We start from the raw sequence: 15,071 nt of genomic DNA on the forward strand, positions 1-15,071 counted from the left end.
CAATTAATTTCTCTGTAGAAGGATACTTTTGTGGCACTTTTCTCTTCTTGAACAGCTATCAAGGTATCAGGAATTGCGGATCCAGTTCACCATTCCCAAGTGAAACCTTGGGAGGGACAAGCCCCTTCTGAGACCACATCATCCTGGAAAAGCCAAACTCTGGGAGATTTGAAATTTCGATTCACAAGAATTTCAGTTAAGTAAATACTACACCATCCTACTTACCTTCCAGCTGAGGGTTGCATGTTCTTTGACTATTCTTCTGTTCATCAGAATCTTTATTATAACTATACTTCTGTTCATCTGTGCTTCCAGGGATATGGGCTCAACTTGTGATGTCTGTAACACATTTCCTATATAGCTCTATGAGGAATTCATTTGCTGTTCCCCTTCTTTAATTGTTTTATCTTTTGTTTCTGAGGGACTTAGTGGAAAAGGTTCATAAACACTGTGTGATTTTTATTTTTCTGATCTTTTATTTGGACCATGTATAATAAATAATCTCCTAAACTTCATTTCTTCCTGTTTCTGTCTCTACTTCCAGATGATCCTGTGTCCTCTTGGGCCAGCTTTAGGACTCCTTGACTGGCACTCTAGGCCGGAAAGTCAGCAGGCATGGCGACCCTAACTCCCTCTCCTCAGTACTGTCTCTCAGCAAGTAGCCAGAATGAAATAATTTTAGGGTCCCACCTTTAGAGGAGGGAAGTGTTAGGCAGAAAGTCATGAGCAGGCCTGGAGACAGTCAGCTGGGGACTACTTTAATACCAAAGAGGAGATTTTTTTTTTTCCTTCACCATTTTAATCATTAACTATAGATAAAATCCACACAAGCTCATTGTTTCAAACTTTAGCTCAAGAGAATATAACATCCTTTAGCATGCTGATAAGATCTAGGATATATATAAAGTCTAGACCATGGGTTAGGGGTTAGAAAAACTTCAAAGTCTCAAAACAAACCAAACTGAAACATTTACCTAAGAACTAAACAGGGATCTACTTCACTGTGAAATAGCTAAACACAACCCATTCTATTTGTAAAAGAACACTGACCTCAGAGGAAGACAGAAATGTTTCTTGAAAGACCCAGTTAATCATATAAATTTAACATTCAGTGCAACTGCCAAGTTTTGGTTCCTACACCATCATGCTTGAAACTAAATTCTCTCTCTGGCTCTCTGGAAATCTGTTTTGCAATGAGCTCTCCTTTACTTTAGATGATAGCCTGTATATGTCTGAATCTTTTATCAAATACACAAAGAATCAAGATGTGTTACCTGTTGCTTACACTGTCTAGACCTCACTGTGTTGATGCATTCCGGGTAATAATGTTGCAGGAAAATACACATGTTCTTAAAATTGGTGGAACTTTGAGAGGATATGGTGCCCAGTTGAGAATTCTGTGGGTTGTGGTGGAAGGGTATCTAGGGGCCACAGATCTCAACGTCCATGAATCTAGGACATTGCCAAAGCATTTGTCTTCAAGAAAAGAACAAGTCAGACATAAAAGGAATGGCAAGACACAAGGATTTAAAGATCAGGTGGATAATTAGGTTTTATTTTCTTAGGCTTCTGGGATTCTGTCCCTTTCCTTTATCTCTTTGAGGACTATTCATCTGACCCTTGAACTGCATGGTGGTCTCATACCTAAACTTGTAGAAGATGGACCCTTTGTGCAGCTCCAATTGCTGAAGCAAAATATTCCAAACCAAAAATTAGGACTCAGCCAGGTGTGGTGGCACACAACTGTAATCCCAGCACTTGGAAGGCTGAGGCAAGAAGATCACTGTAAGTTCAAGGCCAGCCTGGACTACATAGCAAGACCCTGACTTAAAAAAAAAAAAAAAAAAAAAATTAGGGACTCAGAGCATGACACCTACAAATATGTTTCCAGGGACAACAAAACAAAATATTTGACCTTTTTGGTTTTTTTTTTTTTTTTTTGGTACTGGGGATCAAACTCACGACTATGCACTTGCAAAGCAGGTGCTTATGCCACTGAGCTAAATCCCCAGCCCTTATTTGATAATTTTGAACACAATATTTGACAGTCCTTAGAAAGTTGCTCAAATGTCATTATTAGAAGTTAAATATCAAATGGATATTTTGATATATGGATGAAAAGATTGTAAATAAAACTTCATAGATGAAAAGTGTTAGCTCCCAGAAATGAATGCTTCTAGAATTACAAAGTCAAAAAATATGAAGGCCAAATGCAACATACCGAAGGAGAAAGTGAGTTTCTACAGTTGTAAGATACCCCAAGGATTTGGAACTTTAGAAAAATAAGACCCATTGACTCCTATTTCAGGGTTCTGGTCCAGCAGTCTTCTCCTTTTGCTCTTTAGATTATCAAATAGTTTAAAGTTGGTGATAAACTTTCATAACTGAGCATATCTCAGAAACAAGATAAATTACCTTTGATCTTAGTCTCAACTAAGAAATGAAAAGTTTGAAGATAATACAGAGACAGAAGTGTCCTTTTGGCTCATTTTGATATTTTTGAAGTACTAGAAATGTACTCAGACCTCATGTGCTTTGTTCACATATCAATCATCTCTGTAATCTGTCCATGAAAAATAACATGTGAATGTTATCAGAGGGAAGACTACAGCAAATAGACTTAAACATCTACTCAAGGACTGAAGGCAGAATTTAATCTTTTACTTATTATTTAATTCATTGTCCTTTTTTTCTTTAGTATTTACTGCTATACAAGGGCTTGTTTGTGGAAAAAAGAATAACATCTTTTTATCCTAAAAATTTATAATTATTTAAAAGTATTCTCTATCCATTCTACTATCAAGCAGTTGTTTTGTTAGTAAACTTAGGTCAGCCATACTAATATTTTTATTTTCCCATGGATTAATGGTCCTCAAAATCTACCTAAACAAAAATGCAATTAGATATTATGTGATTTGTTGATGCTGTCTCTAAGGATTTAAAGTAGAAATAAAAAGATTGTCATTTAAAGTGAGTAGAAATGTGCTTTGTTAAGCCTTGAATATAATTTCTAGACTTAACAATATAATTAATTTCAAGATTTAAAGGAAATTATCAGTAAAATTGTTCTTTTACTTTATTATTTTAGGTAGTAATAGGGGTGAAGGAAATGCATCCAGCCAGAAATACTCCAGCATCATCCAGCCATCCAGTTTCTCCAAATCCACACCATGGGGAGGCAGTAGAGATCAAGAAAAGCCATCTTTCACTTCTTTTGATTCTAAAGCCTCAACTACCAGGAATACAGGTTTTGGATTATCTCAGAACCCATTTGCTTCATCCAGCTCTGAAGATCAGAAAGATGAAAAGAAGCTTCTGTAAGGAAAATCACTACCCATTTGCTTTTTTTCCAACAGCACCTATAGTATTTCTTAAAAAATAAGTAATTATTAAAAACTCAGAGTAAGTAAAACCAAAAATCTCAGATCCAACTACTGTTTTGTTATATATCATTCTAGACTTTATTTCACTTAAAAATGTATCTTTCCAATATTAGTAACATGCCTTCTCAAGCCCCCCCCTTACTATAGATTATACTGTGTTTTTAATAACTAAGTTTAGTAGTGCTTAGATTCACTACAAATCATGAGTTCTTTACAAATTATCAGATAAGTCAGAGCAGCTTGTGGACTTGAAGATCACTGATTGTGTCACTTATTCTTCTAAAACTTTTTGGGAGAGGGGATTTTTTTTGAGACAGGCTTTGCTATGTAGCCCAGGCTGACCTTGAGCTCAGCACCATCCTCTTGCTGGGATTACAGGTGTGTGCTACCAAACCCAGCTATTTTTCTAAAACTTTTACTTCATTTACCTATTCAGGCTGGTTTCATTTGATTTCCTTTATTATTGTATAGTACAGTCATGACGTTTCTTAAAAACATTTGTAGTAAAATTTACAACTTCCACCAAAACAGTTGAGTGACTATCACTTCCTTACTTCATGGCTTTCAAGCTAGAATTTCAATATGTGCGTTAGTCTTTTGGTTCCCATAGATAAAAAGTGAAACATCTAAGGATGAATAAGTAATCATGTATAGGCAGGTGAACCAGTGGTAAACATTTTGAACCCAATATTTTTCCACCTATATAGTTTCCACCTATATGAGGCAAATTTATAAAGAAGCAAGTAGAATAGAGGCCACCAGGGTGTTGGGGATAGGGATAGGGTGTTGTTATTTAAAGATACAGAGACTATTGCAGGTAATGATAGAAAAGTTCTAGAAATAATGATGATCACAGCACAGCACTGTGAATGTTCTTATTACCCCGGATTTATACCTTTATAAATGGCTAACATGATAATTTTATAATATGTATATTTTACTACAATAAAAATTTTGAAAATAAACATTTTGAGCTCTGTATTGTATGTAATTGATTTTTTAAGTTGGCTTTTTTAAGTTGAGGTGTTTTTGTTTTTGGTGGTGCTAGGGTTCAAACTCCAGGGCCTTGCATATGTAAGCCCTGATTTAAAAAAACAAAGTAAAAGAAAAAAATCTTTTTCATATTCATTGTGATTCTAAATTTAATAATACTGTTCTCTATAGCTATTATTTTATTTATTGTGATATTCTGGATGAAGAAAAACTTCACTGTAAATCTGAATCTATTATCTGTTCTTGGTCTTAATACAAAGTAACTATTACAGACATGGATCTGTTTCCCATATTGAAAAATGTAAGAATTAGGTAAAATGATTCCTTATGTCCTATAACCCTCTTTTAAATTTTGATTCTCTATCAGTTAAATTGTACTTTTTGTTGTTTGCAATTAGGTGATTATTAATATTTATGATAACTTAAAAAAATTAAAGTCAGTATTGTGCTTATTACACTTTGGTTCTTTAAAAAATGTAAGGTATTTATGATAATTATTAAGTATAATGGTTAATAGTTCAATTATTAATTTGTCTGGTATTGTTTTTACCACAAAATATGCTTTGTATTTCTATAAGCTCCTATTTTAAAGGTTCTTCAGAAAAATATAACTGAAAAAAATCTAAAATTACGTATGTTCTAAAATTTAAAATTTCAGTCAATGAAAATTATAAGCAATTTTTAGCTAGCAGGTTAAAAAAATTCTGACTTATTTTTTGTTTTGTTTTATTTTCCAGCGAAGGAATCATAAAAGATATGGAGATTTGGGAATCATCAGGGCAGTGGAAGTTTTCTGTTTATTCACCAGTGAAAAAGAAGCCTAGTATTTCAGGTAACAGGGAAATAGTTTTTGAGTGTTTTGTTTTGTTTTGCTTTATTTTGTTTTGCTTTTTGTTTCTGTGCTGCTGGAGACTGACCCCAAAGTATCATACTTGCAAAGAAAGTGTTCTACTGCTGAACTACTATTCCCAGTCCCAAAACTGAGTTTTTAAAATATATTCAAAAACTATTACTTTCTAAAACCAATACCATGCTAAATAAAGAAATAAACTACAAACTTAGATGCAGTTAGGATTCTTGTATGTTAATTAAAGCATTCAAGTATTCTAGCAATACTTTATAATTCAGAGAGTACAGTTCCTTTAAGATACATATGTAGTTTGCAGCAAGTGTGGTGGTGCATGCTTGTGATTCTAGCATTGATGGAGACTGAGGCAAAAAGAAAGTTCAAGTCCCAGACCTTTTCTCAAAATAAAAAATACAAATGCGAAGGATGTAGCTCCCTAGTACAACTTACACACCCAACATGTATATATTCCTCATGAGAGATTAACAAAATCAAGACCTACCACAATTCCATAACCCAGGAAGAAGATCTGCTTTCTTGGTTCACTATATATGAAACCTTAGAACTTTCTTTTTTTTTTTTTTTTTTTTGTCTTTTTCATTTTTATCGGTACTGGGGATCGAACTCAAGACTGCCTGCTTGCAAGGCAGGTGCTTATGCCGCTGAGCTAAAACCCCAGCCCCCAAAACCTTAGAACTTTCTAAATGCCTGCAGTGAAGTGTCACATCCTGCCTACTTTAAGGCTTTGGCTACCTGGTTCTGTTTGTTCTTTCTTCCCTTTTTTTCCTTCTGAGAATAGCTATCTTCCTTGAAATATATTGAGACCTATGCTAGAGATAATATTTGAAGACAAGGAGCCTTACCTGGACTACATGGATGGAATTTCTTCAAAATACCTCTTTTCTTTCCCATTTTTTTCTTACCATGCTCCTTGAACTCTGGGGCTGAAAGCTCAACCATCAGGCTTTTCCAAGCCCTTTGTAGGTGCTCCTGGGCCTTTGTCTTGTCGAGGAAGCAACTGACCTCAAACACCAGAGGTAGGGAGAAAAGACATAATGCCAATGGTGGTGATATTGTCTATCAAGATAGTAATAAAGTACTGTCTTAGCTATTTTTTCTCATCACTAAGAAAAAAACGCAACACTCGGGGCTGGGGATTTAGCTCAGTGGCATAAGCACCTGCCTTGCAAGCAGGCCGACGTGAGTTCAATCCTCGGTACCGACAAAAAAGTTTAAAAAAAAAAGAAAAAAAGAAGAAAACCCAACACTCAAAGTTAGAGGAGGAAAGGTTTGTTTAGCTCACAGTTTGTGGAGGTTTCACTTAAATTGACTGGCTCCAAGGCAGGGTGGCATTGGAGATGGGCATTGCAGAGGAGAACCAGTTCATGACAGGCAGAATGCAAAAGAACAACAAAAAAGCAAGCAGCAGGTGAAGATTGCAACCCTCTTTGTGTTCCTTACATTCTCTCTTCAGACTACACACCCTAAGGTGAATGCTACCTACTCTTGGGTAAGTGCTACTCAAGTGAGTGCTTACCTTAAAGTAGGTAGCACTCATCTGAGTGAGTGAGCTTTCCCATTATCCACACCAACTGTGCCAAACCAATCTGGCACTAATTTATTAATCACACACTCTTGATCCCAGCATTCCACACTTATTTGCAGCATCTATTCTCTAGATCCAATCAACTCTGAGAAGTGGCACCCATGACCACATAATATTTTGGGGGTGGGCATCTAGGCAAAGCCATGAAAGTATTGCCTGTATTTAGTTTAAATAGTAATTCTTAATTAGTATTTAAGTCTTACTGGGTTCAGAATTGAACCTAATGCCTAATGTTCTAAAGCAGTGGTTCCCAAAGTGTTGAATGTTGATTTGATCCATGCATAGGGTTGCCATATATAAAGCCTAAGACATTCAGTTACATTTGAATTTCAGGTAAAAATATCTTAAATATATGTATATCCCATGTAACATTTGGGACATACTATACTAAGAAAATATTTGTGCTTGGAATTCAAATTTAACTTGGCATGCTGTATTTTTTTTTTATTTTATTTAAGGAGAAAAAGAAAGAAAAACAGAACAAGGTTACAAGTTATACAGAATTTCAGAAAGAATAAACAGTAGGAAATTACTAGTTAATAAATTACATATTGTTATCTCAGAAATAGTTGTTAAAGTTACAAAATTACAGCATATAAAGTAGACTTTCAAACAGTGAGACTGCAAACAGTTTTGTTCAATGATCCAACAAAACTCAGAAATATGGTTATCTATCTTATACACTTAAATATATATACAGTTATATCTTTTAGAGCACCTTCTTTTCCTTTCTTTTGTACAATGACAATTACACATTTTGGGTTTTATTACTCCCACAGTTCTTATTACCTTTTTTTGAAAAGAGTAATCAATGTGACATAACAGAACAGAATCAGTCAAATCAAAAGGATGGACATAATAGATAATGTAAAAACAAAATACAAGGTGATAACAATGGTTACCATACTGCCTTTTGCTATCTTAAAAAGAATTGCCTGTATCAACAGTTATAATAAATTTGAGCAAAACAGTAAAGAATAAAACCAAAACATTGGAGACATTACACAACTTTAAAAGAAGATAATAGTCAACCAGAATGGGCATCATAATGAATCTTATTGTCTTCACAGTTGTTGCCTATACTTTCGAACTTGGTACTATGAAGCAAAGCAGAATAGGGGAAAACCAGTCAAAACAAGATGGTGAGGGCAATACAGGGTTTCAAATCAAGTTAACAGGAAATCAAAGTGGGTTACTATAATATATCCTGCTACTTTTTATTTATTTTTCCCTAAATTAAAAAGATAAAAATAAAAAAGTAAATAATTAAAAAAAGGAGATTGAGATAAAAGAGGGCATAACAACAAAACAGCACAGGTCAAAGCATAACCATTTAAGCAAAATAGTGTTTCACCACAAGATATCCTGACATAAAAGTAGTTACCATAGTGTCTCTTTCCTTGAAATCTTTGAGTATAACTTCGTATACTGTAGCACCAAACATATCAGGACAATGTAAAACCATTCAAGAGAATTGACAGTATAACAGAGTATTTAGAACCAACTATCAGAAAATGAACAGTGGTTTCTGTATAATCTCCTTGTCTATAAAAGTTTTTGCTTATATTATCACATATAATAAAATCCAATAAGATACAACCTGTTAAGACCAATGGAGACCGAAGAATAAAAGCTTGATGGGACTACAAAACAAGATGATATTAAGTCAGCACTAGCTATTATAATATCTTTTCTCCAAAATAGCTGTTCCTACCATCCAATCTTCTCTGCCTCATTTCTGTTGACATCTTTTTCTGTCATTTGTTGTCAGTTTGTCTTCTTCATTTCGCTTTCTGTTCCATTCATTGTGGCCTCTCTGCCACTGTTTCTGAAATCTTGGTATTTTCCTTCTTTAGAATATCCTGCAGTATTCTCTGTAGAGTTGAATTGGTTGTTGCAAATTCCCCTAGTTCCTCTTTATCCTGGAAGCACCTTGTTTTCCCATCCATTTCTAAGGACAGTTGTGCAGGATATATCAATCTTGGCTGGAAGTTATTATCTTTCAAAGCTTGAATTATTTCCCCCCATACTCTTTGTGATTTGATGGTTTGTGCTGAGAAGTCTGCTGTAATTCTGATGGGTGTTCCCTTGTAAGTGATCTGTTTCTTGTCTCTGATGGTTTTTAATATTCTGTTCTTATATTGGATTTCTGGAATTTTGATTATTATATGCCTGGGTGTAGCTCTGGGTTGTAGGTGGCTGGGGTCCTGTATGCCTCATACATCTGAGTATCTTTACCTTTTGCTAAATTAGGGAAATTCTCTTGGATTATTTCTGTGAATAGCTTTTGTAGTCTATTTGTGTCCCTACTTCTTCTTTTATGTTCTTAATTCTTAAGTTATAGATCCTCTTATCATCTTCTAGCCTTTATATTATTGCTGTTTGTTTTCTTGTTATTTTTAAGAAGTTTTTCATTTCATGCTCCCACATTACAAATCTGCCCTCCAGTTCAGATAATCTATCCTTAGTTTCTTTCAAGCTGTTATGCCAGCTTTCGATAGAGTTTTTAGTTTCCTGGTAATCTCTTTGAACCTGCTTCACGTATTCTATGTTTTCTCTATTTTCTCCATCAAACAATTCTCCCCTTTTTTTCTGTTCTTCCATTCTACCATCTGATTTTCTTGGGCGGCGCTTAGCATTTCGTAGCATAACTATTCCACTTATATCTTGCTTTATTTCATTAAATACTTCTCTTTTGAACTCGTCTATGAGGCTCCAGAGATATCACTTTATGTCTATTGGTGCTGTGTCTGATATTGCATGTTTTCTTTCCTCATTCTCCTTTGCATTCACCTTTCCTGGATCAGTGTTCTCAGGATTGGGGACTGAGGACCCTTTCTTGTTTCTTTTTCCCATACTTTTTGTTCCTTGCATACAAGCGAATATAGGAGGCCCAGTTTTTTTTTCTCTTTGTCTGTTACAGTTTGTTTGAATTGTGCCAGCTAGGTGTTCCCGCCCACTGCAGTATACTAGGGAGACACAGACCTGGGCAGCCTCTGCTGGGCCCGCCCCTCCAGATCAACCTACCAAAGGCTTTACTGCTAGGGTGCACCTCCAGGCGCTGGGACCTGGTTTGGGCTAGCCTACTGGGTCTTAAGAGTCAGCAGCGTCACCCAGGCCAGGCACTCCCCACCAATCCCGCTTGAGAGAGGAATATGTGACTAAAGTTACTTTAGTGTCCTGTTCAGGCAAGTCTGCCCGGTCCCAGTATGTCCTTTGCTGAAGCCTCCTACTCTATGGGAGGGTCCCTGTTCCCCTCACTCACTGCAGGTCAATGCAGGGCTCCCTGCCAGTCCCGCTCTCAACTCCATTCGCCAATTCCCACTCTCAGAGTTTTCCGCGTCTCTCTCCCTGCTGTGCCGATTTGGACGCAACAGCGGCAGCAGGAAATTCAAATCACGGCTTCCAATGGCGCAGGATCCAGCTTCCGCACTGAGAATTTAACAGTTCCTGTTATAGCACCGGGATTGCGTTTCCAGTTGGTTTATCTTAGCTTAGTTTGTTCCTGCGTCGGCAGGGTACATCTCCCCTTACTTAGGACTCCTCCCACCACCCCATTCCTGGATTCTAAGTGGGGTATCTCAGAGAGCCTCCGTAGCTGCTGCTATCTACCCGCCATGTTCTCCTGGAAGTCCGGCATGCTGTATTTTTATTTGCTAAATCTATCAACCTTATCCCTAAGACACCTTAGTGGCTGTGTAAGTTTAAAAATATTTCATAATACTAAGATATTAATTACCATTTTCACATTTGTAGTATTGATATAAAAGCATTAATAAATATTGATATTCATCTTAGCATGAATTACTGCAGAGGCAATAAAGTACTAGTAGAAGATAGATTAATTGTAATGAAGAAAAATTTTAAGTACCACTTTAGCCAGAATGTCCTTGATGAAGAGGTGAAAGCCAAACATAGTGGCATATACCTATGATCCCAGCACTTAAAGAAATTGAGGCAGGAGCATCACAAGTTTGAGCAATACCTGGCAACTTAGTGATACCTTGTCTCAAAATAAGAAGTAAAATGAGTGGCGGTGTAGCTCAGAAGTAGAACACCCCTCGCTAGGTTCAATCCCTGTACCATAACATTTTTTAAAAAGTAAAAAGTGCTGGGGACATAGGTCAGAGGCTTAAGCACGAGCCTGGCACGCACAAGGTCTTGAGTTTGATTCGTGGTACCAAAAAAATAAATAAAAAGGAAAAAATATTTTTATAATATTGACCCTTGAGAATACATTTTGAATATTCTGTGTAACAAAATAGTAAGCATATGTAAAGGGTTTCTGCCCGTACCCAACTGTGATGTTTATCTTGGGGAAAAAACCTTGTATGGTCAGCACTTTTTTCACAGTTTTTATTGCAAAGCATGATAGCTCTGGTTATTCACACTTAGGCATCTGATGGATATGTTGAATGAAGTGGGCCTCTCATTTCAGAGAAAACAACCAACAGTGTTCATTACCAATGATAAAATTCATGCTTTCAAACAAAATTAAAATTATGGAAAAGTCTTTTGTGTCACTGCAAGTCTGATGGCTTCTCAGTGCTCTAAAATTTCTTCTAATGAGATGGATGACAACATTAACAAATGTGAATTTTTTTGTATTACATAGTGGTATTTGCCAACATTTTGAAGTTCTACATTTTCATTGAGCTAATGTTTTCCAAATGATCAATGTTTGCTGCTACAAAATTATACATGGCTAAAAGTCCATTTTAAGTATTAAATAAACTAGTTCCAGTGGATTTTTTTTTTTTTTTTTTTGTCTTTTTCCTTTTTATCAGTACCAGGGATCGAACTCATAACTGCCTGCTTGCAAGGCAGGCGCTTATGCCGCTGAGCTAAATCCCCAGCCCCCTCCAGTGGATTTTAATATAATATTACAAAAAACCCTCATTAGCAGTTTTTGTTTTTGTATTGGAAATTGAACCTAGAGAGTGCTAAGCTATAACCCCAGCCCTGTTTCTAAGTTGAAGAGGCTGGCCCCAGCTTGCTATCTTTCTGCTTCAGCCTTCAAATAACTGAGATTACAGGCTTGTACCACCACATGCAGATCCTCATTAGCTTTTGAATCTACTTTGTAGCTAACCTTTAAGAAACTGTAGTTTTAGTGTGACATCAAAGAATTAATATCCACAGTTACCTGAAAAGGTTTTTTATATCTTCCAACATACTTGTGTAAATATAGATTTTTTTATATATATATATATACTTCAACATGTTGAAACCATATTCAACATACTGCAACAGGACGAATGCAGAAATTTTTTTTTGGTCTCTTTGAGGGAGGGTCTCACTAGGCAGTTCAGGCTGGCCTTGAGCTTGTTTTGTAGACCAGGCTGATCTCAAACTCACAACAGTGTTCCTGCCTCAGCTTCCCGAGTGCTAGGATTACAGGCATCCCCCATAATGCCCAGCTGAATGCAGAAATATATGTAAGAACCTAGCGGTCTTTCATTATACCAAACATTAAGTATTTACAGACATTTAACAACATTATTCATCTCATAAATGTTTTGTGTTTTGTTTTGGATAATAAATGCATGCGTAAATTCAGTTGGGACTTTGGGGACTTTGTTGCTGTGCTGTGCTGTGCTGTGCTGAGCTATGTTTTGTTGTGCTGTGCTGGATCAAACCTGAAGCCTTGTAAATGCTAGGCAGATGATCTACTGCTGAGCTATATCCTCCGCCTCTGATTTCTTATTTTAAATTAATTAATAAATGCTTTCTAAATTTCTCAGTTTTCCTTTTCAAATGTGGTAATTATCAATATGTGTAACTCATGTAAACAGTAGCTTTTGGGAGTCCTTTATTAAAATGGAAATGGGTTCTGAGACCAAAACGTTTGAGTACCCTTCTCCTTAAGCATCCATTTTAAATAATGAATTAATTTTTCTTATACAGCTAGAATGATGTTCCTTTTGTATCGCCCCTCAAGTTACTCTTTGATAGTTATTCAGATAATTTTCTGAGTTCTTTGATGAGGCGCCCTGGTTGAGCATGGCCAGTAGGAATAGAGAGTAACTAGAGGACCAGTGTTCTGTGGATAGAGTAGTTGTTCATCCTAGGAGGCAATCTATTTTTATTGTTTATGTTGCTATTGACAATTTTCCCCTTAGAAAAGCTGAATCATTCTAATTCCCTCACCAGAAATTTAGGAAAATAGGAAAATTTTATTTATTGAATAATAATTTTTTTCTTAATGATTTGTGTTTGTATATTAAGAATATTAGCTATTCTATCATATATGTTACAATTATGGTTTCTGTAGTTTACTATTTGTTTATTGTAGAATATTTTTAAGACTGAAATTTGAATGCATATGTAGCCAGCTCTTTCTTTTTTGGTATTTCGTCTACTTCACTTATCTTTAGAAAATTCTTACACATTCAAAGATCATAAAAGTATACTTCATTCTAATTTCCTACTTTAATAGATATTAAATAGTGTGAGCTTTGAATTTTTCTCATGATAATGAAAATTGCCTGATAATCAGTACGTTTTCTTTTTTTTTTTTTTCCAGTACATGTTTTCTTGTGTAGCACCCCTAGGGTTCCTATTAAAATTACTGGTATTTATTTTAAAATTCCAATTGATTCCTCATTTCAGGTTTTACAGATATTTCACCAGAAGAGTTGAGGCTTGAATACCATAACTTCTTAACCAGCAATAACTTACAGAGTTATGTAAGTTTGTTTCCTATTCATCTACCTCAATGACAAACAGGCTCTCAATCACTGTTTTCTGTGTTTGCTTGTGTTTTGGCAAAGTTGATAAAGACTGTAATTAGTTTTCAGGACAGGGCACTTTTTCTAAATTATTTTCTTTGATAGTTGATTACCTAAAATGGTGATACACATTTTGCTGTAATAATTAAGAATATCATTTTTTAAATATAAGAATCAGTCCATTAATCAAATCCTTTCGTCATTTGATAGATGTTTATCAAGCATCTTTTAGGTGCAGATCATATAGTGTATAGCCTATAAGTAAACAGGCTCAGAATTCAGTGGCACAGTGCCAACCTGGCAAGCACAAGGTCATGAGTTAAGATTCTAAATACCCAAAAAAGAAAAGAAAGAAAAATCTAAATAAATTGGGTCAGTAGTTGATAACATAGAGTAAGTTAGAGACCTGAAGCAAATCATAGTATTTTTTTATTGTCTAACAGTCATGGTCGTACATGTCAACTAGTTCACATAGTCACCTTCCATCCAAATATGCTGCCAGGTATTTGTGATTAACCTGTTGATACAAGGAGTTGGTGAGATGAGTGTGGTACCTCACTCCTATAATCCCAGTCCTCTAGGAGATTTAGGCAGAATTGAAAGTTCAAGCCCAGCCTGGGCAATTTAGTAAGCCTTTCTCTCTGAAAAATTAAAAAGAGATTAGGACCTAGCTTGGTGCAAAGGTCCTGGGTTCAATCCCAAGTCTCCCCCTTCCCCCATACACACACCAGGAAAAGGAGCTGGTGAACAGAGAGAAGTGACTAGATTGGGAACAGTTTTGGCAAGTTTTGTAAGGCGTGAGCTTTATAAAATGTGAAACTTTTTTATTTTGGCAAATATGTGAAATTGTTATTGATGAGATTAATTTAAACATTCATTATTAAATTATTATTTTCTGTCTTTTTTTCTTCAGCTAAATTCTGTCCAACAGCTTATAAATCAATGGAGGAATAGAATAAATGAACTGAAGAATCTAAATACCTCAACTAAAATAGCTTTGGTGAGTAGTGGAGTGTTTTCTTCAAGAAAGTGTCATATTTATTACTCTTTTGCAGGGAATATATCACTTTTGATTTGGGAAGCAAACCAAAAATTCTGCCAAGAATTAATGGTAAGGGTGGGGCATAGTGGCACACACTTGTAATCCCAGCACACGGGAGGCTGAGACAAGAGGGTTACTGCAAGTGGACCAGCCTGAGCTGCAAAGTGAGTTCAAGGCCGGCCTGAACTGCATAGTGAAACCCTGTCTCAAAAAGACAAAAAAAAACCTTAATGATAAACCAGGTGCAGTGACACACGCCTATAATCCCAGCGCTCAGGCAGTTGAAGCAGGAGAATCACAAGTTTAAAACCATCCTCGGCTATAGTTCAAGGACAGCCTGAAATATATAGTGAAGCCCTGCCTCAAAAAACAAAACAAATAAACGGGAGAAATTATATCTGGTTTCGTTAGCAAAGTCTTAGGGGGAAGGAGTCAGTGAAAAGTTCCTTGAAAGAAGGATTAAAATTTC

General features: G+C 35.9%; 1 protein-coding gene across 7 annotated transcripts in view; it reads left to right on the top strand.

Moving 5' to 3' along the window:
- Nucleotides 1-15,071, top strand: part of Nup42 (nucleoporin 42) — a 31,757-nt gene that overhangs the window by 14,428 nt on the left and 2,258 nt on the right. For 2 of the 7 annotated variants that reach the window (XM_063239398.1, XM_063239402.1), the window contains exons 2-6: nucleotides 56-200; nucleotides 3,093-3,317; nucleotides 5,114-5,208; nucleotides 13,442-13,518; nucleotides 14,474-14,560. In XM_063239398.1, the coding sequence (XP_063095468.1) occupies nucleotides 56-200; nucleotides 3,093-3,317; nucleotides 5,114-5,208; nucleotides 13,442-13,518; nucleotides 14,474-14,560 (629 nt within the window). Of the gene's footprint in view, nucleotides 1-55; nucleotides 201-1,586; nucleotides 1,786-3,088; nucleotides 3,403-5,113; nucleotides 5,209-13,441; nucleotides 13,519-14,473; nucleotides 14,561-15,071 lie in introns of those variants that run through there. The other 5 variants (XM_013150449.3, XM_003467859.5, XM_063239408.1 and 2 more) reach the window with 4 other exon arrangements.

This window comes from Cavia porcellus, unplaced genomic scaffold (genome assembly GCF_034190915.1).
Source record: "Cavia porcellus strain 051 isolate PalLab524CR breed Dunkin Hartley unplaced genomic scaffold, mCavPor4.1 scaffold_2, whole genome shotgun sequence".
Taxonomy (NCBI): Eukaryota; Metazoa; Chordata; class Mammalia; order Rodentia; family Caviidae; genus Cavia; species Cavia porcellus.